Genomic DNA, 25,744 nt, shown 5'->3' on the forward strand with positions numbered 1-25,744 from the left:
CCCAATAGCTCTTTCTTATTCAGGCCGTTACAGTATATATTTTTATTTCAATTAGTTGTATTTTTATTTGAAGTAAGAATCATTCCATGCATTTTGAGAAAATGAACTAGTATGTTTAGCACCACATTAAATTTAAATTTATTCAAGCATGTCACAAATAATTAATTTTTAGAATGATAAACAAATTATAAGTTAATTGGTAAGAAGCAATTAATATTTAATAATAGTTATTTTACTTTTATTTTAAACATGATTCAATAAAACATAAAATTAAGCAAGTTGTATTCTAGTATGTAGATACTACATTTGTTGGAGTGACAATTAGAGATATCAAATTAAGTCACCAATATTCCTAATACATATTTGGTAAAACTCTCTTTTAGGATACTCTTTAAGTGAGAACCAAAATAAAATTCCAACCTACAAAGTTCCCTCTCAGTTAAGGTCAAGGTCGAGAGATTGAAGTGAATTTGATCATATTCCAAGATTTTAATTAATTTTTACAAACAATATCATTTATATACACATACAAAATTATATATTTTAATATATTATAATTTTTAATATTTTATATCATACTTATTAATATTATTACAAAAAGTATATAATATATAATTTAATATTATCTACAATATTATTTATTAATTTAAATGATGTAATATATATATATATATATATATATATATATATATATATATATATATATATATATATATATATATATATATATCGAAGTCAAATTTTGTAAAGATAAAATTCAAAACTTATCAAGCACTTAGATTTTTTTTTATTCTTCTTCAATTTTTTAAGATAAACACGTTAAAAGAAAAAAATAGATATGATAAATTATTATAAAAGGATAAAACAAAAAAGGAATCAAACTAACATTATCTTTTGGATGAATATATGTTTTTGTTAACACATGTTTTAAAAATAATTGTCTTATTTTAATAAATGTTGTTGTAGAATATAATTTTATGTTAAGAATAATTGTCTTATTTTAATAAATATTGTTATAAAATATAATTGTTTTATGTTATATTGTGATCAAACTTATGAACAATTAATTATGAAATAGTCATTTTATTTGTTTTTATAAGAGAAAGAAAAAGGGAAGAAAACCAAACTAGTCTCTATATTTGATATTTATAACCTTATCTTAATATAGACTTTGTAATCTCTATTAACTAATTATATTTATTTTCAATATTTATTTTAATTAATGTTTAAACTAACACTAACTATTTATTTTTAGTATTTATTAAAGTTAATTAAATTATTTATTTTTAATATTTATTTTGATTAACATCTTATATTATATTGATTAATTTTTATTGTAATTCACTTTTTTACATTGATTTTAATATATTTTTTTGACTTTTATTTTGGTTAATTAAATTGACAGCAACACAAAATTAATTTTATATATTATAATTACCGTCAATGTATAAAATGCATTCCTTATATTAAATGTAAGAGGAAATTAAGTAAAATAATTTTACTCTAAAAAATATGTGAATTTTGATTCTGGTGATCCTTCAAATACAGGTTGGTTTGCCTCTATCAATAAATTATAAAACCTGGGAGTGGTTTCATTTGGACACTCTTCATTAGGACTATCATCTGCTTCTTGTTCAGCATGTCGACGAAGAGAATCGTCGACCATCTCTTGTATATACGTAAATTGATTTATCTTAGATGTACGTACAAAAGTGTTCGAACCTGAAGCTTTTCGCTTTTCGCGAGCAATGGAATTAGGAGGAATTTCTTCACCATGAAATATCTAAACTGTGTAATTTGGCATGAACCCATTTTGGTATACCTAAACTTTGACCACTTCATCTTTCAAAATCCTTGTACATTAGCACTTGATGCATGGGCATTGAATCCCTCAATCAAGAGCATAATATTGACCAAATATCGTTTTCCAAAGAGACTCGTGTGGCTTCCTCGTTCGCGTGAATTAAAATAATAAGACTTGAGAAATAAAAATTAATAAATTGGATTTGAGAACAAAAATATTAACATGCAAAAATAAAGTTGATTCAATTGACAGACGAAAACAATGGATGAATGGATGTTGTTGGGTACTAACAATTTCATTTATTCCACTCTCTCTTACATACTACCCTTGAATATTAGTTGATTGATTCAATTGTTATGCGACTTTCTTAGCCTCCCCTTAACCCGATCCCTCGGCGAAAATGGCCTAATATTAACTACTAGCTTGCTATTCCTAGCCTTCCCTAGTAATTAATACCGCATTATAAACAGAAGTTAGCGCAATTGATCGTCCTACCCCTATCCCTAGGTGGTATTGCAGAATCAAGAGATTACTCACCAGTTCATGTCATTATTGTACGTCCCCATATCAATAAAGACAAACATCAATATACCGAATGAGTTAAACGATAAAGGCTTTAAGCACAAATGATAACCCAACAATAATCAATCAAAACATATGGAGACCATAGAAATAATCAAGAGATTCAATAAGAGAGAGTATCAAAAGTTTACATTGTTTTCCCCAACAATAATAAGGTTTAATTCACCATAGACATGGTGAAACTAGATGAAAAATGGAAGAAGAATGGAAAAGCAAACCCTAGAAAAGATGAAAAGGAGCCTAAGCATCCAAGAGATCCTCTCTAGAGAGCAAAATTAGGTCTGGTCGTCTTCCCCTGTCAAAAGAATGATTCTGAACTTCGCAGTGGGGGTATATATAGGTGAGGAGCGCGTCAGAAAATGGGCCCAAGTCCAGCGAGCCACCGCCGGACGGTTTAAGTGTGCCGCCCGGCGGTTTGCCAAAGTCCTCCAAACTGCCCGGCGGCAATCGCCACCACCCGACGATTTCCCTCCAGTCCGCCCAGCGTCAATCGCCATGCCTTCTTCTCGTCCTGGACCGCCCGACGGTTTAATTTACAAACATATCAATTTCACATTATAAAATCACTCAAAACAGCCAATATGAAAACAATTGCAACACATTCCAATTATTGATTGTTATGTGTACATAATCCATTATATATTAGTCTAATAATTTATTGGAAAATCATAATTGTAAATATAGTAGTACATAGTCTATTATGTAACGTTTCATTCAAATTGTTTCCAATATGCGAAAAAAAAATTAAAGTATTGTTTTTCGTTTTCTATCATTATTTAATTTCTAAATAAACTCATGCGAAATATTATTATAAATTTTCACATCTCAATTATATTAACGTCTCAATGTACATCAATGTCTTATCACATAAAAATTGTTTTACTGATTTCAGTACTTTTTATTCAATTCTTTGGAAATAATAAATTACCGCTTTTTTATAGTTTTAAACAAAAAGGCTTGGTTGTTATTCTCCATCTATTTGCGTGCTAGAAGATTTCTTTTTATGTTTATTTCTGTTTAGGAGGAATAATTGAGGTATAAGTAATTGTACTTTACTTACAACAACTATTTTAGTATGCAGAATATCTTCATTTTATAACACGTTTATTGCTTGTGGGATCTCTTTTCTCTGTTTTTTTTTTCTTAGCGGAGCAAAGTTTATAAAAAATGAAGCCCTGGGGTGATCTCAAGGGATTTGTTCTTTAAAATAAAATATTAAAAACATAAAAATTAAATAAATATTAAAAGAATTTTTACCAAGTGTATTAATTAGTTTAAATAAAATATTATCAGTCCTTTCAATAAAATTCACTCAAATTTATAAAATCATTGCTTTTTATTTATTTTTAGGATTTTTGTCTTCAACCTTGGGAAAAGTTTATTTGTATCTTTGTGAGATTGGTTAACATGTAATAAGTTATATAACTGTAATCATAAATAATATTATGGTATAGTTCACGCTTAAAATAAAATAGCATTAACATGAAAACAGCATTAGAAAGAATAATTATTTTTGTTGTATGCATATGAATTTGGTAGATCTTTATTGATAAAAAAACATTAACATGAAAGATAAAACGAAGGCATAGTTGTATGATAAACTCTTCAAGTGTTTGGCCTTTAGTTGCTTTTGCTTTCACTCCATCATTATAACGGAGGAATATTTAACAGTAAGATGAAGACGATGACCTCCATTAATGTATTGTTATAAGTCTTGTTCATTTGTTTTTCGTTTTTCGTTTACTTTATATTTAGTTTTTCTCTTAAAAAACTTGTTTTTTTCTTTTTGGTCATTGTATGATAGGCGGTTTCTACAATTATATATGAACTCTGAAAAGGAAATATATCATAAAGAAATAAAGATAAAATATGTGTGTGTGTCCATTCTTTATTATGTTATATTAATCATGATGTCATGAGTAATGCGACAGTTGTTAAAAAATTATTCTTATTTATCACTTTATTTAAATCATATTTATTATTATTTACTACTATTTACTTCCTTCTACTGATATATAAATATATAACATGAAGAAAATACATAACAAACTCAATAGTTCAAGTGTTTTCAGTCTCATCTTATATATTATCTTTTAAAAGTATTCATTTTCATTTAGAGATTATTTATTTTATTAGATTGATTTAAGGATTTGTTATACATTAAGAGAGAAGTGAATATTATTATTCTATATTGCTATTGGAGTATTTTTATTTTTATTTTTTCTAAAAACAACACTTTATATGTTTCAACTCAGATTTTTTTTAATCTTTTCTTTCATTTATAATTTTATCTTATATTATTGTTTATTATAAAAATTGTTTAACAAGAGAATAAGGTAAAAAAAAAACAGTAAGATTTGAGAGAGAATGTTTGAAAAAAGAGAGTACAAGAGAAATAGAAAGATAGAGAAAGAGAAAGAAAGAAATTTGAAGCAAGGAGTTATAAGAAATTTTAATAATCAAACCTAATGTCAACAAGTATTGGGGAAGAAAAGATTAAATAAACTTATATGTGGTTTATTAAATTTTTATTTATTTTGGATTATATTTTTTTTTTCAATTGTTATGTCTTATTTATTTATTCATATATAAATTAACTTTAATTTATTTATAATTAAGAACTAATTTATTTATTTATTTTATTTATTTTTAGTTATGCATCGATTTTGTTTATTTCTATAATTTTATTTATTTTCAGTTATGCACTAATGTTATTTACTTGTTTTATTTAATTTATCTTTAGTTATGTACTCCTGTATATTTATTTCATTTAATTTATTTTTAGTTATGTACTTGTTGTTTATTTATTAATAATATATAGTCTATTATTAAAAAAATATTAAAAGAATTGTTAATATGATAAAAAAGGAATGAGGGTAGGATAATACCAAAGACAAGAATAAAGAAGAACTGAAGTAATATGACCCACTGACTCTACCTAAAAACCTATATGACTATAAAAAAAGAGAGGGTACATTGTGTTGGAAACTACTATACTTGCATGCATGTTACCCTATATAGTAATAATAATAATAAGTTATATTAATATATGAATAGAGATGAAATTACCTTTTTGATTCACTATTTTTTAATGGTATATGTGTCTATATTGTGATATGAATAAAAACATATAATTTGGTTAAAAATAACATTATGACCGAAATCTCTCCAAAACAGTGTCAACCTCAGTATAAAAGCAAATGAATTTTGTGAACCTCATTAAATGCAGAGAGGCACAACACAAAGAAAAAGAGTGAAGAAAACAGTCATAAAGGAGGAATTTGAGAAGATTGTTGAGACGCGTAAGTCAGTCCCAAGTCTTCACACATCATTAAGACGATTTTGCTCGAAAATATTTCTTTTTAATAATTTTTTTTAACAATTTTTTTGAGAATGTATTATATGATTAGTTAGTTTTAAATATTTTTTAAAAATAAATTTAAATATACCAGAAAAATGATGTTATAAAAAAAATTGTTAAAAATGTTGGTAAAATATCATACTAAGCTTCCCAGAAACTTTGTCCTCCGTCTGTAAACATTTATGCAGGCGACTTTCACTTCATTCCTTATCAAGTCAATTTAAACAGAAGCGGAAAACACGACCTCATTGTTCATATTGGAGACAACATCAAATAACAAAATTCAACAGTACAAACACTACTTTTATTCACATCCAGAAATAAACACCACTGCTGCATACACATTGTTTTTAAAAGGACAATGATATTTTGGCGATACTTTTTTATAACCATTTTGACAACGGAACACGTATCATCATTTTGTTGGTCCATTTGAATTTATGTTTAAAAGATATTAAAAATGGACCAATCACAAGCTGTCAGTTGTCAAAAAGTTGTTAAAAAAGTGTGGTTAAAAAAAAAAATTCCTTTGTGAAATAAGTGAAAAACGAAGACACCCTTTGTATCACGTTATGACAAAATGATTGAATTTCTAGGAATTGCCAAAAGAGTGTAGTTAATTCTTTTCATTAGTTAAAACATGTTTAGTTGTCAAGTCAAGTCAACAAACCGATATGCCATGACCAGTTCCACTTAACAAAACCCAACGTGGTTTGCATCGTTATTTACCATGAAAAAGGTTGCCACGTGGAGGAAAGAGAGACACGGAGCCGCCATTTTATGCTTTCTCTCATTCCTCGTTCCCACTCGCTTGTCACCTTCCTCGATGGTCCAATCTTTGAACACGAACCAACCTGTCCCTTTTACCCTCCCAGAACCACCCAAAGAGAAAAAAAAAAAAAATGCCCCGCGTAGAACAACAACACCCTTTGAAACGTTGCGTATTGCAGGAACAAGAACAGCGTAGTCAAGTCAACAATCACTTAAAAGACTCGTTCTTCTGCTCCTTAACTCTTCTTATTGTGATCCATGACCAAAGAGTGAGACAAGACAAACAGCCACAGTTGGATCATCACTCTACACCTTGTGAGGAATGATGGGAATGATCAACGTGAGCATTGCGGGCTTGGATCCCCAGATGGCCGCAGAGAAAGCTGTGAAGGTGATTGGTCAAGGGTATGATCTTTGCAGAGATATAAGGTTCTCCTTTTGTAAGTCTAAATTGATCGAGATTGATTCAACACACACTAGAGACCTTGTTTTTCCCGGTGGGGTTGTCGTGGAGGATGTTCCCAACTCCATCAAGTGTGACAAGGGTGAACGCACCAGGTTTCACTCTGATGTGCTCCCTTTCAATCAGGTATGTACATGACCACATCACCGACAACATCCATCGACATATTCTGCAGTGTCAGGAGTAACTACGATACTGTATTTAATGTTTGACCAGTTTCAATTGGGTCTTTATTCTTTCTCTCTGGTTGAGTTTTTGTTTTTCATGAAGAAGCTCTCTTCTATGTTTCTTTATTTTTTGAATGTTTGTTGCCAGAACTGAATTTTGATCAAGGTTTTGAAAGACAGTCCACAGCCACTACTTTGACTGTATCGCAATATCGCACTGTGATTGTATCTTCCACATTTCCTGTCATAATGACCATGAAATAACTCGAAATCTTGATTTTCATTAGTAGCTGCTACTGATAATTGTTTGGGATTCTTGCTTCATGATGTGTGCATTTTGAAATTAGGTTACTGAAATTTGTTTTTTAATCTGATACTCGAGTCATCGGTACATTCTTCTGACTTTTGAGAACTAAACATTTGTTTGTGCCGTGTTGGACTATTTACAAACATGATTTTGATCAGTCTTTTGATTTAAAAATATGATTTTGGTTAAAATCGGAGTTCAAGAGAGCTGATTTAACATTTATAAATTATCTCAGAAGCAAGTTTGTATGGACTTCTTTACCTAATGGAAAAGCTATTTTTTCACTTCTATTCAATTCAGCTGTACTTCTAAGAGAAAAGTTGACTTTGGTTTGTCACAATCAAATATGTTAGTGTTTGTGGAATCGTGGGTTCATTCCTATGACTAGATGTTGTAAAATGAGAAAGTCTGAATTTCCATGAATTTGGTTCGATGCAGATGTCTGAGCATTTCAACAAACAGTTATCCTTGTCCGGTAAGATTCCAAGTGGCCAATTCAATGCCATGTTCAACATGAAAAAATGCTGGGCTACAGACGCAGCTTCTACTAAAAACCTTGCCTATGATGGATGGTTCATAACATTATATAATGTCGAATTAGATAGAACCAACATAACCCTTTCTGAAAATGTCAAAAAAGAAGTGCCTTGTTCATGGAACCCCGCAGCACTTGCCGAGTAAGTGTTGTCATTATTGTTGTCCTTTATATTTAGTTCTCGTTATTAGTATTACAATATGAAAGAGCTTTGATTTTTTGATGGGCATGAACATATAATTTGTTTTCTTGACTCTAAATAATATCACTTTAATTGCCTAGGCTGCTTGATTACTAAAACCATAATGATAAGGACTAAGGAAAGAAGTCTTGTGTGTTAGATATTTGCGTGTTTTGGGTCCATGTGTAGAATTCAACTTTGGTCTCGAAGAGTCTCCTAACGTTAAAAAAAAGTTTGTCATTAAAGAGAGTTGAGAAACTTTATCCTGATAATGTTCTAAACTTAAACTTATATAGGATAAAACTAACATGGTGTTCAATTTAATATACTCTTAAAGCTCTTACTGTATTTTTACCTGCTTCAACAATCGTTTAATTCTTTCTTTGATAAAAAAAATCCTTCTTTACGTTGGTTGATCCTATATAGTTCTCTGAATGAATTGTGATTCTTCAGGTTCATTGAAAAATACGGTACCCATGTAATAGTTGGGGTGCAGATGGGAGGCAAGGATGTGGTACATATCAAGCAGACAAAAAACTCAGATTTAACGTCAACTGAAGTGCAGAAGTTGCTAAAGCAATTAGCTGATGAGAGGTTTTCTGAGGTTTCAAATAAAAGTTCTAATGTCAATCCTGCTGACAAATCAAGAAAATCAAAGGTAATGCAGCAGTGTACTTTCTTATAAAAGACAGCTTGCCTTCTTTGCTTTTAAAAATGAAAAACACAGTGAAGTGCAGAATATGATTTTAGAGAGCTTTTAATTTGTTTGAAAGAAGTAGGAAACTACAAGGAAGTTATATTCTCAAAGCTGAGTAATAAGTAGATCCATATGACAGCATAAAAAATATTAAATACATAGATAAACTGAAGATTGCGACCAGTCTGCCTACTTTCTCATCATATCTCAACTACCATGTCCCATAGAAGCATGCACAGAAAGAACACCAGAGGGAAAAAGATAAATCCACACCCATAACAAATTTGCAGAAAGAATGAACAACCTTTAAGATGGGATGCTAGCATTCTGCTGAAACCAGATGCAACAAAAGGTTGCTCATAGTAAACTCCTAAAATTTTAGCTTCTTTGCTTTTAACAAAGCCTTTCATAATGAACTGTCACAATGCTAACTCTCCCAATATATAGAGGCCAAGAATGGATTTATATTTCAGATTGAAAACACAATGCTGCTCACTAGGAATCTGAAAAAGATGATTCTGAAGAAAACGGCTGGCTTAGAATTCAACAATAAAATGTACATGTCCTTGGAAAATGTGAATGGAAGTGGAAATCTAGAAGTTTCCTAAATATATCTGTAATCATGTCTACAGGGTAATCAAGGGCACAGGAACAAACCTTACCCTACTGCTGGCAGGCCAGTCGTGAGAAGTCACTCCAAGAATGATGTTAGTATATTTCTGTGTTACAAGAACGTTGATATTTTCACCATTTCAGCTGTAGCACCATGTAGCCATCGTGCATCTGACACAGTTGGACTTGTCATATAAATTGCTTTGCAGGATGTTGTGAGCATTTCTGTTCGAAGAGGGGGTATTGATAATGGTCAATCTTACAACAAGTGGCTTTCAACCATATCAAAGTCTCCTAATGTCATATCATTGTCTTTCGTGCCTATCACTTCCCTTCTCAATTCTGTTCCAGGCAATGGATTTTTAAGTCACGCAGTGAATTTGTATCTTAGATGTGAGTGCCACCTGCAACTTTGGTTTCTTTCCATCCTGTTATTGTCTTGGACTTTTTTCTTTAGAAATTTCGGTTGTTAGTTGCCACTTTTGAGGAAAGTTTTGTTTAAATAAACATTTCACTTGATTTCTAAATTTCTTGATCAAGATATCTCATGGAAGCAAAACTCTATCATTTTCATGTAAATTCTGCAAAACCGAAGAAGATGTGGCCTATGGCATGAGAATAAGAAAACATAAAACAGTGATTTCAGGGTTATTTAAATGACTGTAGGATTCATAACATAAATAGACATGAAACCAGATCAATCTTCATGTTTATCCTGGGATTAGTTTTGTGATGCATTCATATACTCACAAGTATGCATGGAGTGTATCAAGTGAAAGTTTTCTCTCATGAGAAGAACTAATCTAGACCATTTCAAAATCAATCCCTCTCACTTCTCACATTTTCACTAAATACTAACCTATGCTTGTGTCTATGTTCCATAAAGCGCAAGTAACTAATTCTAAATCAATATATATTATTTATGCTTCTTTATAAGATGTCTCATCTGGTACATGTGTTTTAACAGTTTCCTGTTTCAAACAGATAAACCTGAAATAGAAGAGCTTCATCAATTTCTAGAATTTCAGTTGCCTCGGCAATGGGCCCCAATGTATGGTGATCTGCCTCTTGGATTCGGCCATAAGTATAAAAAGAGCACGTCTCCATCACTTCAGTTCACTCTCATGGGACCAAAGCTTTATGTTAACATCATGAAGGTAATTACAATGGTTCTTACAACTGTCTTTAAAAGTCATAAAATCTGCCCAGACATTACCTGTGCTCTAATTGCTTGCAACAATTTAAAAATTGGAAACTTTATTAGATGGGGATGGAAGAGCACATAAGGAGAATAAGCTACCTAAATTTACGAACTTCTTTCTTGCAAAGACTCAGTGACAGTACTTCTGTATAACCAATCATTGTGTTTGGGGTAAATGGTGTATTGAATAAGTGTTTATCCTGATATAAGTAAGCATGTAAAAGTTATTTCTGTAATCAAAGGAAAAACATGATTAAACTATGTTCATATAAGTTGTTAGTTGTTTCTATAAATTAATCTAAAGATTTGTGCTATGTGTCTTGTAAATGGCCGAAAAAGAAAAACTAACTAATGCATTTTCATTAAGCAGGTTGACTCTGGAAACCGGCCTGTGACAGGTATTCGTTTATACTTGGAAGGCAAGAAAAATGACCATCTGGCAATCCATCTGCAGCATCTTTCGGAGGTTCCTGGAGCCCTTGAAATTTCAGATGATCATGGTTATGATCCTGTTGATGAACCAGATGAACGAGGGTACTATGAGCCTGTGAAATGGAGCATGTTTTCCCATGTCCACACAGCACCTGTGCAGTACAGTAGCTCCCGGATGGACGAGTCCACAGCCATTGTGACAAAAGCCTGGTTTGAAGTTAAGCTTATGGGAATGAAGAAAGTTCTTTTCTTGAGACTTGGATTCTCCACAGTAGCATCTGCCACAATTCGCAGATCAGAATGGGATGGACCTTCAACAACGTCTAGAAAGTCAGGATTCTTCTCCGCATTGATGAGTACTGGGCTTAGCAAAGAATTGCAGTCAGCAGAGAAGCCTACTAAAGTTGATGTAAACTCAGCAATTTATCAAGGTCGACCACCTGTGCCAGCAAGAGCTCCAAAAATGCTGAGCTTAGTGGACACAAAGGAAATGGTTAGGGGTCCTGAGGATCAACCAGGGTACTGGGTGGTCACTGGGGCAAAGTTGTGTGTAGAGGGTGGTAGAATCTCGATCAAGGCAAAGTATTCGTTGTTGACTATATTGTCGGAAGAATCTCTTCTCTAGCATAAGTTATTGTTTTGTTGTAAATATCTTATACCATTTATTTGAAGAAAAAAATAGATATAGAGGAGTGTCATCTCGTGCTAAGTGGCCTGAGTATGGCAGTGTCAATTGATTGTTGGTGGATTATGGTTTTCTCACTTTGTTTTGGTGCAAATGCCTTCAATAATAAATACTAGTATTTGGAATGAGGAATCAAAGCGTTTTATTTTGTGATGGGAATTCTTGCTTTTGGTAGCATGTTAACATGAGTAAGGGAGCACTGTTACTGGACGATTTCCATTTCAACAACTTTAGAGAGAATGACAGAAGGAAAGAACGAGACAGAGGAGGTCAAGGAAATAAGGATTCTAAAAGGAATTACAAAGACAATAATGATCATGATAAAGGCAAAGGAAGGGAGCATGATGAATAAGAATGTTTTGAGACATCATAAGTTTGTCATTATGGGTCTGAATGTTATACCTATCAATTCATGACAAAGGAAAAGGGAAGAGTTTAAATCTTATGGAGATTTTCGGACAAACTATTTTTTATGGAGATTTTAACTATTGATGGACGTATTGCTACTAGAATTTGGCTCCTGAGAAACGAATTCTAAGCAGCTTTTTTTTTATATTTTTTTAGTTTAAAGAAATTACATAATTTTTAAAAATATTTCTTTATTAAATTTGTTGAATTGTATAATGATTTATTAAAAATAATTTAATATAAATTTAAAATTTTGAATTTGAAATTAAAAATATATATTTAATTATTAATATTTATAAATAAGTTAGGAGTGAAAATTTGAAGAATAAAAAAAAAAGATAATTTAAATATATGTGGTAATTATGATAATAGGAAAATTATGATAATAATATATTGTAATTATGGTTGTTCTTTTGTAAAATTATATTTGAGAGATGTATATTTATTTTATTAAAATAATTTGTAATAAAATTTCTGATGTAGTGAGCTAGAAAAATTAATTTAAATAATGATATGATTGTAGGTGAAATTAATTGGAAAGAAACTTAATGTAAAGTTAAAAATTGGGAATATGAATATGTAAAGCATTTAGGTTTATTTATAAAAAAAAAAAATATTTAAAGAAAGTGAAAATTTAAATATATAAAAAAAAATTAAAAGAAATAATTTTAGGAGCGACTATATTGTTTTTTCAATTCATTTCTACGATAGTGTTTGTTTTTGTGCATTAACATTGTTAATGCCGAATTGCAAGGATATATATACGATTATGTTAAACGTTTAGTTTTACTAATTCTTTTGACAAGTACAGCCTAAAACCTAACAAGTCCAAAACCTGGCAAGTCTATAACTCGACAAATCTACGATCCCACAATTTTGGCAACCTGGAAGGTCACCAGCTCAAAATGTTGACTACTCAAGCTCAACCCAATAATTAGAAGACCTAGATTACTAAGGTAAGATGGTAGGTTAAGCCTGAAATCTTATAATCAAAGTATAATCAATTAAAATATCTTTGAAAAAAAAAAAAGAATTTGTTGTGAAAAATTGTTTTAATCGATTAACATATTTAATTGATTAAAATAAGGCCAAGTTTTTACAATTTAAATATGAATGATATTAATTGATTAGAATATCAATTAATAACATTAGCACGATGTTTTTTTTTTAAATACAAGTCTTCCTCTCATTTTAAAAACTCAATTTATTTCCAAAAGGTTGATTATTTGATAAAGAAGCATTTTTGAATTCTTAAAGAGAATAAGAGCTGGACATTTAGGAAACTCGTCAAGAAGCCATCAAGATGAGTTTAATTCTACAGATTCTTGCATGACATATTTGCATGTGTACACTTTTCTTTTATTTTCTATATTTTTTCATTATTTATAGTCTTTTTACTATGCAAGTAAATATCTTGATGTAATTGTGTGAAACATTACATTTAGAGATTAATTCTTGATATCTTGAAGTCTAGGATTATTAAGGTGTACTTGCAATTTTGTAAATCTTTTATTATAATGAAAAATCTTTCAAGCTCAGTTTTCTTGGAAGAAAATTGGACATAGATTCAAGTTGAATCGAACTAGTATAAAATATGTGTGTTCTTTCTCTTATCTTTCATCAATATTGCATTTCTTTGATAGTTTGGAAAAAGGTTAAAGACTCGTCATCTCAACATTTGTTTTAAAAAGGTTCAAAATGTTGTGAAACCACTTCACCCCTTTCCCCTTCTTGGCTGAGAAATATTAGCTACAAGTGTTTTTAACAATTGGTATTAGAGTTGGTTAATAAAATATTAATCGATTAAAAGATCATCTTATGGCTAATATCTCTCAAACATTTGTTGAAGGGGCATATATTAATATACCATCTCTGTTTATTGGAGAAAACTACCCATTTTGGAAAATCAAAATGAAAATCTTCCTAGAATTAGTTGACAAAGGTGTATGGAAAGTTGTGGTAAATGGACTTTGTCAACCTATGAAGATTGAAAATGGCAAAAATAAACCTAAAGAATTTTCTCAATGGACACCTGATGAAAACAAAAAAGAACATTATGATGTTAAAGCCAAGAATATCATATCCTTTACACTAACTTTGGATGAATTTTACAAGATCTTTATTTGTGAATCAATCAAAGAAATGTGTGATGTCTTGGAGATGACACATGAAGGTACATGTCAAGTCAAGAGCTCAAGAAAGAATACCCTTTCCAAAAAACAAAATGTTTAGAATGAAGGCTAGATAAAACGTCTATGATGTTTAGAAAATGTTTACTCACATAGTAAATCACCTCTTGGCACTTGGCAAAACTTTTGATAAGGAAAAACTCAACATCAAGATCTTAAAAAGTCCAAATAGAACATGGCAACCCAAAGTTACAACAATATTTGAATAAAAAGACTTACAACTCTGAATATGGTCACCCTTTTTGTGAAATTAAGAGAACATGAATTAGAACCGGGAAGACTAAAAGAGAAAGAGGAAGGAGAGAAAAGGCATACTATAACCTTGAAAACTAATGTCAAAGCTACTGTAAAATCTGCAGTAAGAAAGGTTGAATCTATAGATGATCCAAACAATGGGAACTCAGACAATGAAGCATTGAATCTTACGGTAAAAAGCTTTTCAAATTTTATGAAATACAAAAATAAATCTAAATAATAATTCTACAAGAAATAAGAGATCCTTCAAAAAGCAAGAACAATCCACTGCTCCAACATGCTTTAAATGTGGTAAAACTGGCCACATCAAGCTTGATTGTCCTGTATTCAAGCTAAAGCAAAAACTGAAAGAGAAGAATGAAAGCAATAAGTATAAAAAGAAAAATGAGGCATACATTGCATGGGAAGACAATGCCTCCCGTACATTTAGCAAATCCAGCTAGAGCCTTGAGGAAGAAAACATATTTATGCTTAATGGCTGGTTTAGGATCCTACAAAAATAGTGTAACTAGCTTTGACTCTAATGATGATGAAAATAAATGCTATCAATTGCTTAATGCATTTCATGAGTTGCATGAGAAAGCTAAAAAATTGCAATATTCAAACAATAGGTATAGAGGGAAAAACATGTGGTTGGAAGATAGATTAAAACAGCTAAAGGATAAAAATGAAAATTTGAAAACTAACTTAAAAACTATTGAAAATGCTCATAAAAACCTGTATGTGATTGCAAGAAAAGTATACCTAGTTGTGAGAATTCCCCAAAACATATAGAAAGAAATTATTTGATGAAGACTCTTTCTAATTTTACTTTGTGCAGCTCTAATCTTAATGTCATCCTTACCTCTCAAAGAAGTGTACTTAATATAGAAGACATAGGCTATACTGGTGGGATTAATCGATTAAAATCTAGTAAGTTTCTTGACATAAGCAAACATTCATTATTACTTGCTTCTACTGTTGTGAACTTGGTCATGTATCAAATTCTTACTATATTAAAAAATATGGGTTTCCAAGGGAAAGTTTAAATAAGTACCTAAAGGAGCATTACAATCCTCCAACATAAAAGGGCTCAAATTTAACTAGGTATTAACTTCCTCTCTTTAATATGTTTTTGCAATTAAGTCTTGAGGCAAACAATTAATGTAGTATCTAGAAAGTGGTGCTCAAGACACATAACTAGATGTAAGAAACTTCAGCAAGATATCTTATAGAACGGTGGACATGTCACATATGGTGACAATAACAAAGGTAAAATCATGAGAACTAGCAAAGTAAGAACCTCCTTTGTTGTCAAGATCAAGGATGTATTACTAATTGAGAGACTTGAACATATTATCCTTAGTTTGCATAAGTTGAGTTTTAGCTCTTTTCTTAGCCTTTTTCTGGTATTTGTTACAAGTGAGCCTTTTTTTGCTTGCATGTATCTTTTTAGTCATCAATATGAGTTTATGCTAATTAGTGGTTCTAATGGTGTGTCTTGATCGTGTTTGTGTTATTCCTATGGATTTTTCCGTATGTAAACGGATATTTCCGTATATAAATTTAGCTACGAGGGTATTATATACGGATTTTTGTCCGTATGTAATCCGTATATAACCAAATTTTATATACGGATTTTTGGCCTTATATACGGATTTCGGCTGTAGATAATTGCGATTTTTCTTGTAATGCTAGGTGTAAATAAGACATCTTGTGAGCTTGAAAGGGGTTTGAGTTTCTTTTGAGCACGTTTTTTTGTCTTTGAGGTAAGGGAAGTTAATTGCATTGTTTTTATGTTATAAATATCTTGAAATCTTTAATTTCATGATTGAATGGTATGATGAAATTGATCTATTGAATTTGGTATATTGGATGTTTGTATTATTGAATTGTCTTGGTTGAGTTGTGCTGATTAAGAAACTTAGGATCTGGTTAATTGAGCTAGTTGGCATGTGCGCTAACATTAAAAGTTGTTTTTTTTATCAAAGTACTAAGAAGGGAATACCAATTTGATCATTTAAGCAGGTTCCAATTTCCTAAATCATAGAGTTTTTATCTATTTCTTTTATGCAACACTGATGGTGGCAGGTTGGTGCTGAGCGTCAATTTTGTACCATTAAGTGCCGTAAAAATGTGAATGTTTTGGCGTTTACCGTTGAGCGCCACCTTTTGTGAAAGGTTTGGTACTAAGCGCCGCCTTTTACGTGAAGCCTAGCGTTAGGCGACACTTCTGAGCACCACTGTGCATGTGCGAAATCTTTTATTCCATGGTTGTTTGATATATATTTTGCAATGTATTTTATGCATGTGTAAGAGTTTATGATGTGTATTTATGTATGATATTGTGATGATGATGAGTATGGTATATGTGTTGGTGTAATTCCATGGTTCTCTTGGAAAGATTCTATGATGACATTTCATTAGTGTACACACTGATGTAGGAGTGCAAACATTTGAGGTTATCATGTCGCTTTAATAATCGTTCAAGTTTAGGTAGAGTAGAATGAGATATGTGGTGGGAGGTGTATGAGGTCCTCTAATCTTAGAGACCTTACCTTGGTTGAAGATATTAACAAATTAATCTTGTGTGTGATAGGGTGAAACTCATCGACAATGGCTCTACAAAGTAATAGGGGCCACCACAAGTGCACGACTCCTCAAAATTTAACATCAATACTTTATTCGGATAATTTGGTCTAGAATAAATCATTATATGTGATAGGTTTGTTTTATGAATGAGTGATCTACGAAGATTATTTTTATTTTTATTTATGAAAACTCTTTTGCATATTAGTTTATCATTTCTTCTATGTTGGTTTATTTTTATTGTTTTCTTTCTCTTACAATGATCACCTTTATTGGTGTGAACATATAAGGAAATAAGAGTTAATTTATCTTACATGGAATATGTGTTAATGTCATTTCATTATTATGTTTTTTATTATGTTGTTTTTTCTTTTGTTGTATTATAGTTTCTTTTTATATATATATATATATATATATATATATATATATATATATATATATATATATATATATATATATATATATATGGTTATACCTTATTAGGATAACTATGATAATAGTTTTTTATAATGTAGATTTTTTTTCCGGGTATTATTAATAAATATTTTATTTTATTAGTTTGATGCACTAAAATGGAATGTTATAACTATATTTTATTTATGAATAAATAGGTATTAATATTATATTTTTTAATTCAACATAAAATTAAATAATCACATTTTTAATTTTTCAATTAATTACTTCTTCGAATAATTAGTTATCTAAATAGTTATTTTTTAAATTATAATATATTTTAGATAACTATTTCTTAAATAATTAGTTTTATCAATCATTATTTTTTAATATATTTATATTTCTAAAATATTATTTCTCAGTACATTTATATTTCTAAAATTTATATTTCTTTAAAATATGTATTTTGTTACAATTTTATTTTTTCAAATAATATATGTGTGTGTATATATATATATATATATATATATATATATATATATATATATATATATATATATATATTTTAAAACTCTTTATCTTTCATTTTTAAATAAAAAATTAAAATCAATTTCAAAATTCAGTTTTTCTAGTTTTTTTTTTTTCAAAATTACGTTAATCATGTTTAAAATTTAATTATTGAGAAACTAAATCCTGAATACCTATAATAAACTGTATTATTTGAATAATTATTTTGCAAAGTATGATGTTCCAGTAGGAAAAAAAAAAGTGAAAGTGTATTATTGTTTTAGAAGCAATTTCCGTGTGAAGGTCTTTTTTTATTAGAATGGATATTGTTTACTTTATTTTATTCTTGATGTCAAAGTCCTCTAGTTGTAATAATAATAGTTACAAGCCCTTTTCTTCAAACGAGAGAAAAAGAAACCTAGTGAAAGGGGGGTCATACAAAAAAATGTTCATACTAATAACAAATAATAGATGTACTTCGACATTTATCTAAAATTTCAAAGTTGTTAACTACGTCTATTATGAATTAAAAAAAAGAGTAAATAAAAATATATTTCCTTTCTAATTCAATTCAGCGTTTACCTAGCAATTATCTAGGTTTGAACAAAATATATATTTGACTGCTAAATTTGGTCATATGGATAGTGTTAAGAAGTGTGACATGTTATTTGATAATAATGTAAAAGGATTATATTACTGGACATTTAAACTAATATTAAAAATATTTTAACTTCTTTTCTTAAAATATAATTTATTTTATCTTTAAACATGCACTTGCAAAATGGCGAACCAAGAGAGAAAATAAATTAATTATATAGTCAATATTTATGGTGTTTAATCTATCGCCTCTCATTCTTTAAAATAAAAAGTTCATATATACATCTAATGTGATATATAAAATTACAATTTAAATATCAATATAAAAACAAATCGTGAGATATTTGATGAAAAATATTATGTGGTTTTTATTTTATTTTTAGAATAAATTCAATATACTTTTTTTAAAATCGGAGGCGGTGATAGCCAACAGATTTTTGGAAGTTGTTGGGAATCTCATTAGTTGCCGAAGAAGACCCATGCCAAACGTTGACGTGTCAACATTTTTTGCTTCGATTCGCGGTCACAACTCGTCCACGTGTCACAACGCGATTGAACAAGGTACCGTTGCGGTGACGAAACATCGGGTCGTTTTGCTATATAAGCCAAGCCCACACCACGCTTGTGTTATCCTATTCCCAACATAATAGAATTGTAGCAGAAGAAGAAAGAAAACCCTAGCTCACCGTTTCAAGGTACCTTTTCCACCTCTTTTATTTTCGAATAAATTTCGGGTTGTAGGGTTTTTATTCTTTCTTATAAAGGATTGCCCTTTGATTTTGATCTGGGTTTTTGTTCTTTGAATAATTTCTTTACTATTACTTCGATTTGTTTAAAATTATTGGTTCGTTGAAGCGATCGGGAGGTGATTTCATGAAATTACATATTTAATTTGTCAGATCTGCCACAAGTATTCTGTACTGTATAATCCTGAGAAGTTTCTTGTTATTTTTATTTGTTCAAAGGTGTTTTTTCGTCCGTTTCGGTAATTTATGATTGAAATAGAGTTATCTGGGTCTCGTGTTTTCATTCTTTACCTTTTTTGTGCTCGCTTTAATTCTGTGTATGTTGTTGTAGACAGATACATGTGTTTTTTGTTACTAGGGTTTATTGATTGCTTAAGAGGGTTTCTTGAACTATTTTTTCAGTTTTCTTATATGTTAAAAGTGTATAATTTCACGTTTGGTCTTTTGCTTTATGCTGTCCTTTTATTGTTTTGTTTTTACACATTGTAATTCTTGTTGTTAAGAAATTGCTGGCTGATTATTTTATTATCTCGATCGTATTGCCTCGTCTAGATGCAAATCTTCGTTAAGACTCTCACCGGTAAGACCATCACTCTCGAAGTAGAGAGCTCAGATACCATTGATAATGTGAAAGCCAAGATTCAAGACAAGGAAGGAATCCCACCGGACCAGCAACGTCTCATTTTTGCTGGCAAACAGCTTGAGGATGGTCGTACCCTTGCTGATTACAACATCCAAAAGGAATCCACTCTCCACCTGGTGCTCCGTCTCCGTGGTGGAATGCAAATCTTTGTGAAGACGTTGACGGGAAAGACAATCACCCTTGAGGTAGAAAGCTCCGACACCATTGACAACGTCAAGGCCAAGATTCAAGACAAAGAGGGTATTCCACCAGACCAACAGAGGCTCATCTTTGCTGGAAAGCAACTTGAAGACGGCCGAACCTTGGCTGATTACAATATCCAAAAGGAGTCTACCCTACACTTGGTGCTGCGTCTTCGCGGTGGTATGCAAATCTTTGTCAAGACCCTCACCGGAAAGACCATCACCCTTGAGGTGGAAAGCTCTGACACTATAGACAATGTCAAGGCCAAGATTCAAGACAAGGAGGGTATCCCACCAGACCAGCAGAGGCTCATATTTGCCGGAAAGCAACTAGAAGATGGCCGAACCTTGGCAGATTATAACATTCAGAAAGAGTCAACTCTCCATCTTGTCTTGCGACTCCGTGGTGGTATGCAGATTTTCGTCAAGACCCTTACTGGAAAAACAATTACTTTGGAGGTGGAGAGTTCAGACACGATTGACAATGTCAAGGCCAAGATACAGGACAAGGAGGGCATTCCTCCAGACCAGCAAAGGTTGATTTTTGCTGGAAAGCAGCTTGAGGATGGACGTACTCTGGCTGATTACAACATTCAGAAGGAGTCCACTCTTCATCTTGTACTTCGTCTGAGGGGAGGCATGCAGATCTTCGTGAAAACTTTAACAGGGAAGACTATCACTTTGGAAGTTGAAAGCTCAGATACAATTGATAACGTCAAGGCAAAAATCCAGGACAAGGAAGGAATCCCACCAGATCAGCAGAGGTTGATCTTCGCAGGGAAGCAATTGGAGGATGGCAGGACTCTTGCTGATTACAACATTCAGAAAGAGTCCACCCTTCACCTGGTATTGCGTCTTCGTGGTGGGTTTTAAGTCTGATTATCTTCTCAAGGTCCCTTGTTGATTTGGTGAATTATGTGCAAGTGTAGCTGCTCTTTTTTTTTTTCTCTTTCGGTTTTTTATGTTCCTGAACTATCCGAAATTGTGCCGACTCGGGTCATAGCTGCCTTTGAATCTGTACAATTTGCTATCCTGTTATATTTTCAGTACCTTGTTCTAATTGGTTGTTTTAGTTCTGCATACGTTATCATTACCGTGCTACTAAAATCCATGTTTTATTTTCTTTCTAAGCAAAATTCACTTTTAGTTATGTTTAGATAAATTCATCCTTTAATCTAATAATAATAATATCTGAGGTTTATCATGGTTTTCACTTTTCTGATTGATTTAGCTCAATTTAATTCTTTATTCGATGGATTGAAGAACTTTTTTTCGAAGTAAACAGGATTTAAAGGACCGAGTAATTTAATATTTTAAAATTGTTTAATTATTAGATTAAATGATATTTATATTACTACTATTAGTAATAATATTGTTTTTCGAATCTATTTAAATTTTGGAGATATATTGTAACATCTCAAAAATATATGTATAAATCATATTGAGTGGGATGCATCATATTTAATAAAGTAAAGCACTCAAGAGTAAAGTAAAGCACTCAAGAGTAGAGTCAGATGAAGTATATTATAATACAGTCATCCAAAAGAGAGGAGGAATTAAAACCTTGCTTGCAATAATTTTAACTCAAAATATAAGCAAGCGAAATACAAAAGAACTAAGTTATATACATGTATGATCATATCTGGCCTATATTACTCTGCAGTATCTGGAATATCGGCTTCATCCAAAACCTGCTCTAGTGGCACCTCTCCTACCTCTACTCACATCTAATTTGGATGATCATTGCAAAAGAAAAACAAACACATAACAAACAACAAAGCAGCAAGGGTAAGTTAGGTTGAGTCTAAATTTAAACTAACATATATATAACAGCATGCACACAAGCAATCAAGTAAACATTCTATCAGATTATACATTAAATGGAACTAACTATCATGTTATACAATCACACACAATGCAAGGGCTATAACACAAAACAGACTAAGACCGAATGCATTTTGTTGATACTAATGACCGACCACGTGATTTGACCATCCGGACTAGTATAAAATGTCGAGCTCCAGGGGTTTGTGCACTTGTGGTGGTCCTACTGCTTTGCAAAGCCATTGCCAAGGGGTTTCACCCGACCACACACAAGTGTAAGTCCGTTACCGCGGTATAGGCCTACAGTGAAAGCGCCTATCCTAGGACCTTCTGCTATTCTCACCACATGACTCATCACTCTCTACTTGAGCATGGACGGTCGTTAGAATGTCCAGGTAAACCCCATCCTGAACTCCGGCCATTCATACGATCAATCACGACAAACTATAGGGCACCACCATGTAACCTCCCTTGAGGATCATGGAATTACGTCCAATAACCATACTTTTCACTTTGAAACTTATCTCAAGACATGAACCACCAATTACCATGATATTATCACATTGAATCCATATAAAACCATGTACATGTAACTCTTCAACTTTACTTTGCATACAATTATATATATAACACTATTTACACTTCAAAAGACCACGAACAACCCAAAGCCTAATGAACTCATACTTAGACAAGGAAAATGACTTTGAAACCATCACCAACAGTTCCGGAAGGGTCAAAAATTCCCAGAACGACCTAAAAAACGTCTAGAAATGATACTCGTAACCCCTAAAACCACTCAAAACTGTCCTGGATTATTTCCTGACAACAATAATCAATTATTACATATGATAATCGATTATGTAAGTGAACTTTGAAGAAAATATGATGTTCTGACTAGAATAATCGATTATCAAGTGAGATAATCAATTATTCTTATCAGTATTTGACAACAACCTGATTTTTCTGGTTTTAGGTGCATCTAAGACACTTTAATGAGTTTCTAACACTCCCAACTTGATCTATGTGATTAATTAGACTTGCCTAACTGGTTCTAAGCATTCTTAATCCTATAATTTAGTGTTTATGCATCAATTTCCCTTCTAAGACTTTCATTTGATGAACTTAGGGTGCTAAATCTGAATTTACCAATTAGAAGTTGTTTTGAACCATTTTATCACTTCCTACAAGTCACATATGACTTACCTAAGTGACTGCAAAAGCCTAAACCTAAGTCTAACCTATAATTCTTAAATTCACTACTTAAGTTCCCTAATTTGACTCAAACGTTGAAATTGACTTAGCCATTTACTCACAATCTGCAGAAAACTGAATCCTCACTCTTAAACAATAAAATTCACATCATATACATAGTCATACAATTCACAATTGCTCATTTATCAGTTCATATCAAACACAAGCCATAAAACATCAATTTCAGCACATGTTCTTTTACATTGAGTTTAAAAGTAAAGCAATTCTTCACCCAATTTATACATGCATCAAATTGTAATAATTCTACCTAAAGATCAAACAAGGATGCAAATATTGTTCAAACAAGAATTTAGGACCTAGCTTCCCTTACTTGGATTTTGTACAGAACAGTTTCAAGCTTGCTACTCAGGTTTCTCAACTTTGCAGAATTTTGCCCCCAACCCTAAAGATCACAAATTGGTAATCAAAACAGTTTTGAAAGTTGGAATTTAGTTAGAAATTGAAGAGAAAACTGTAAAGGATACATGCAATCGGTAATTTGCATGCTCCTAAACTTGAGCTATTGAAGAAAAGAGGAGAATGACTTACCTCTTTCCAGAATCAGTGTGAATTGACACAACTCTGGAATCCTTGCTCCTAAACAACCTAGGCTACTACATAATGGAAAAGTAAGTGGGTCAGTGGAGGAATTTGGAAAAGTTTGCAAAGAAAGGAGGAAGAAACGTGAGAAGAAGGTTGGCTGTTTTAGAAAGTGGTAAGTAAAAAAAAAAATCCAGACTTTTATGAAAACCTTTGTAATCTTGTTTTGAGTTTTCTAATTAATTTTATTATGAAGATAAGTGTCCCCTTCCCATTAGCGGACCAAATTTCAGTCTTTACATATATAATTAATAAAGTAATAGAATATTAATAAAGTAATAGAATAGATTAAATAATAATTATGTAACTACTATTTTATTATATTAATTCTGGAATTTAATAGAAGATTGAATTTTATTTGATTTTATATTTTGATGCAATACAAACTTCAGTTTAAATTATTATATTTTATGGAACAAGAGAATTAAGAAATGAAACCAGTCTTATCCTTACAATTAAAAGGTGTGAAAAGCTTTCTCTATATAAATTTTAACTTTACAACTACTTCCCGAATGCTATTTTGACCAGCTATACTTTAAAAAATAAAAAATTAAATATTGATAAAAGCATTACATCAATAATTAAACTTTTATACATTAATAACGATAACCTCACTTATTTTTTTAAAAAAATATTTCACTTTTTATTTTTTAAATAGCATTTAATGATAATATCATCATGTTTTCATGTTTAACTCTTTCAACTTGTGTTAGCGATAAATCTCTTGTAGAAGAAAATTGTTATTTGTGCATTTTCCATGTCTTAAACCACGTAACTCAAATGCTATTCAGCAAGCCTGAAACCAATTAAATTGAAGAAACTTCATAATCACATACAGTCTAAAGATAAAGTTTTCAATTTCGTTCCAATCTAATATATTTGACTCAAATCCAACCATGTGTCTACATGAAGTATTTATACAAAAATGAGAATGGAAATTGGTTATTTCGTAACAAATGTAGCTAATAATATAATTTGAAGAAGATTAAAAGTAAAATAAAAATTAATAGTTAAATTGATTTTGATTTTATGTTTTAAAGTTAAAGTTAAAGTTAAAGTTAGAGATATGGTTATGGCAGGATTATGGTTATGGTTTATGATTTAAGGTTAGGGGTAGTAGTAGGAGGTTTAGAGTTTAAGATTATGGTTTATGATTTAGGATTTAAAGTTTATGGTTTATGATTTATTAATGAGTATGTAGAAAGATATATAAACCTATTTAAGAAAAGATTAGTTTGATTAATTGTGAGTTTAGGGTTAAGGTTAGAGGGTAGGATTATGATTAGGGATAAGGTCACGATAAAGGAAAATGTTAGAGTTAATGGTAAGGTTAAGATTAGGTTTAGGGGTATGATTTATGGTTTAGGGTTTAAGGTTTACTAATGAGTGTGTAGAAAGACTCATAAATCTATTTAGGAAGAGATTGGTTTGATTAAATGTGAGTTTGAAGTTTCACATGACTAAAAATGAGTTAAATGACTAGTATATAAGTATATGGACTCATACAATTAATAAGGGGATTGTAAGGATCTAAAGTTGGTATGAATCACCACATCGAATAAAAATGATAAAAATAACTAGTATATACATAGAGGGACTCGTACACCTATTTGGGGGATTGTAGGATCTAACGTTAGTACGAAGCCTTATATTAATTAAAAATGAGAAACTGGGTTAGGGTTTAGGAGTAGAGTTTATGGTGAAGGTATAAAGTTAGGGTTTACTAATGTGTAAGTAAAATGACCCATAGACCTATTTTAGGAAGGGATTAGTTTTATTAAAT

The 25,744-nt window shown here is 31.0% G+C and overlaps 2 protein-coding genes across 2 annotated transcripts; both read left to right on the forward strand.

Annotated features, from left to right (window-relative positions):
* Nucleotides 1-6,564: 6,564 nt before the first annotated feature.
* Nucleotides 6,565-12,252, forward strand: LOC106769584 (MACPF domain-containing protein NSL1). Its single transcript, XM_014655258.2, has 7 exons — nt 6,565-7,107; nt 7,894-8,132; nt 8,625-8,829; nt 9,501-9,575; nt 9,690-9,873; nt 10,465-10,637; nt 11,052-12,252. Exons 1-7 carry the CDS (start codon nt 6,841-6,843, stop codon nt 11,736-11,738), a joined length of 1,830 nt encoding a protein of 609 aa, XP_014510744.1. The 5' UTR covers nt 6,565-6,840; the 3' UTR covers nt 11,739-12,252.
* A 7,032-nt stretch (nt 12,253-19,284) lies between these two features.
* On the forward strand, nt 19,285-21,393 carry LOC106768555 (polyubiquitin). Its single transcript, XM_014653774.2, has 2 exons — nt 19,285-19,410; nt 20,014-21,393. Exon 2 carries the CDS (start codon nt 20,014-20,016, stop codon nt 21,157-21,159), a length of 1,146 nt encoding a protein of 381 aa, XP_014509260.1. The 5' UTR covers nt 19,285-19,410; the 3' UTR covers nt 21,160-21,393.
* Nucleotides 21,394-25,744: the final 4,351 nt, after the last annotated feature.

The sequence above is a fragment of the Vigna radiata genome, chromosome 7, assembly GCF_000741045.1.
Source record: "Vigna radiata var. radiata cultivar VC1973A chromosome 7, Vradiata_ver6, whole genome shotgun sequence".
Taxonomy (NCBI): Eukaryota; Viridiplantae; Streptophyta; class Magnoliopsida; order Fabales; family Fabaceae; genus Vigna; species Vigna radiata.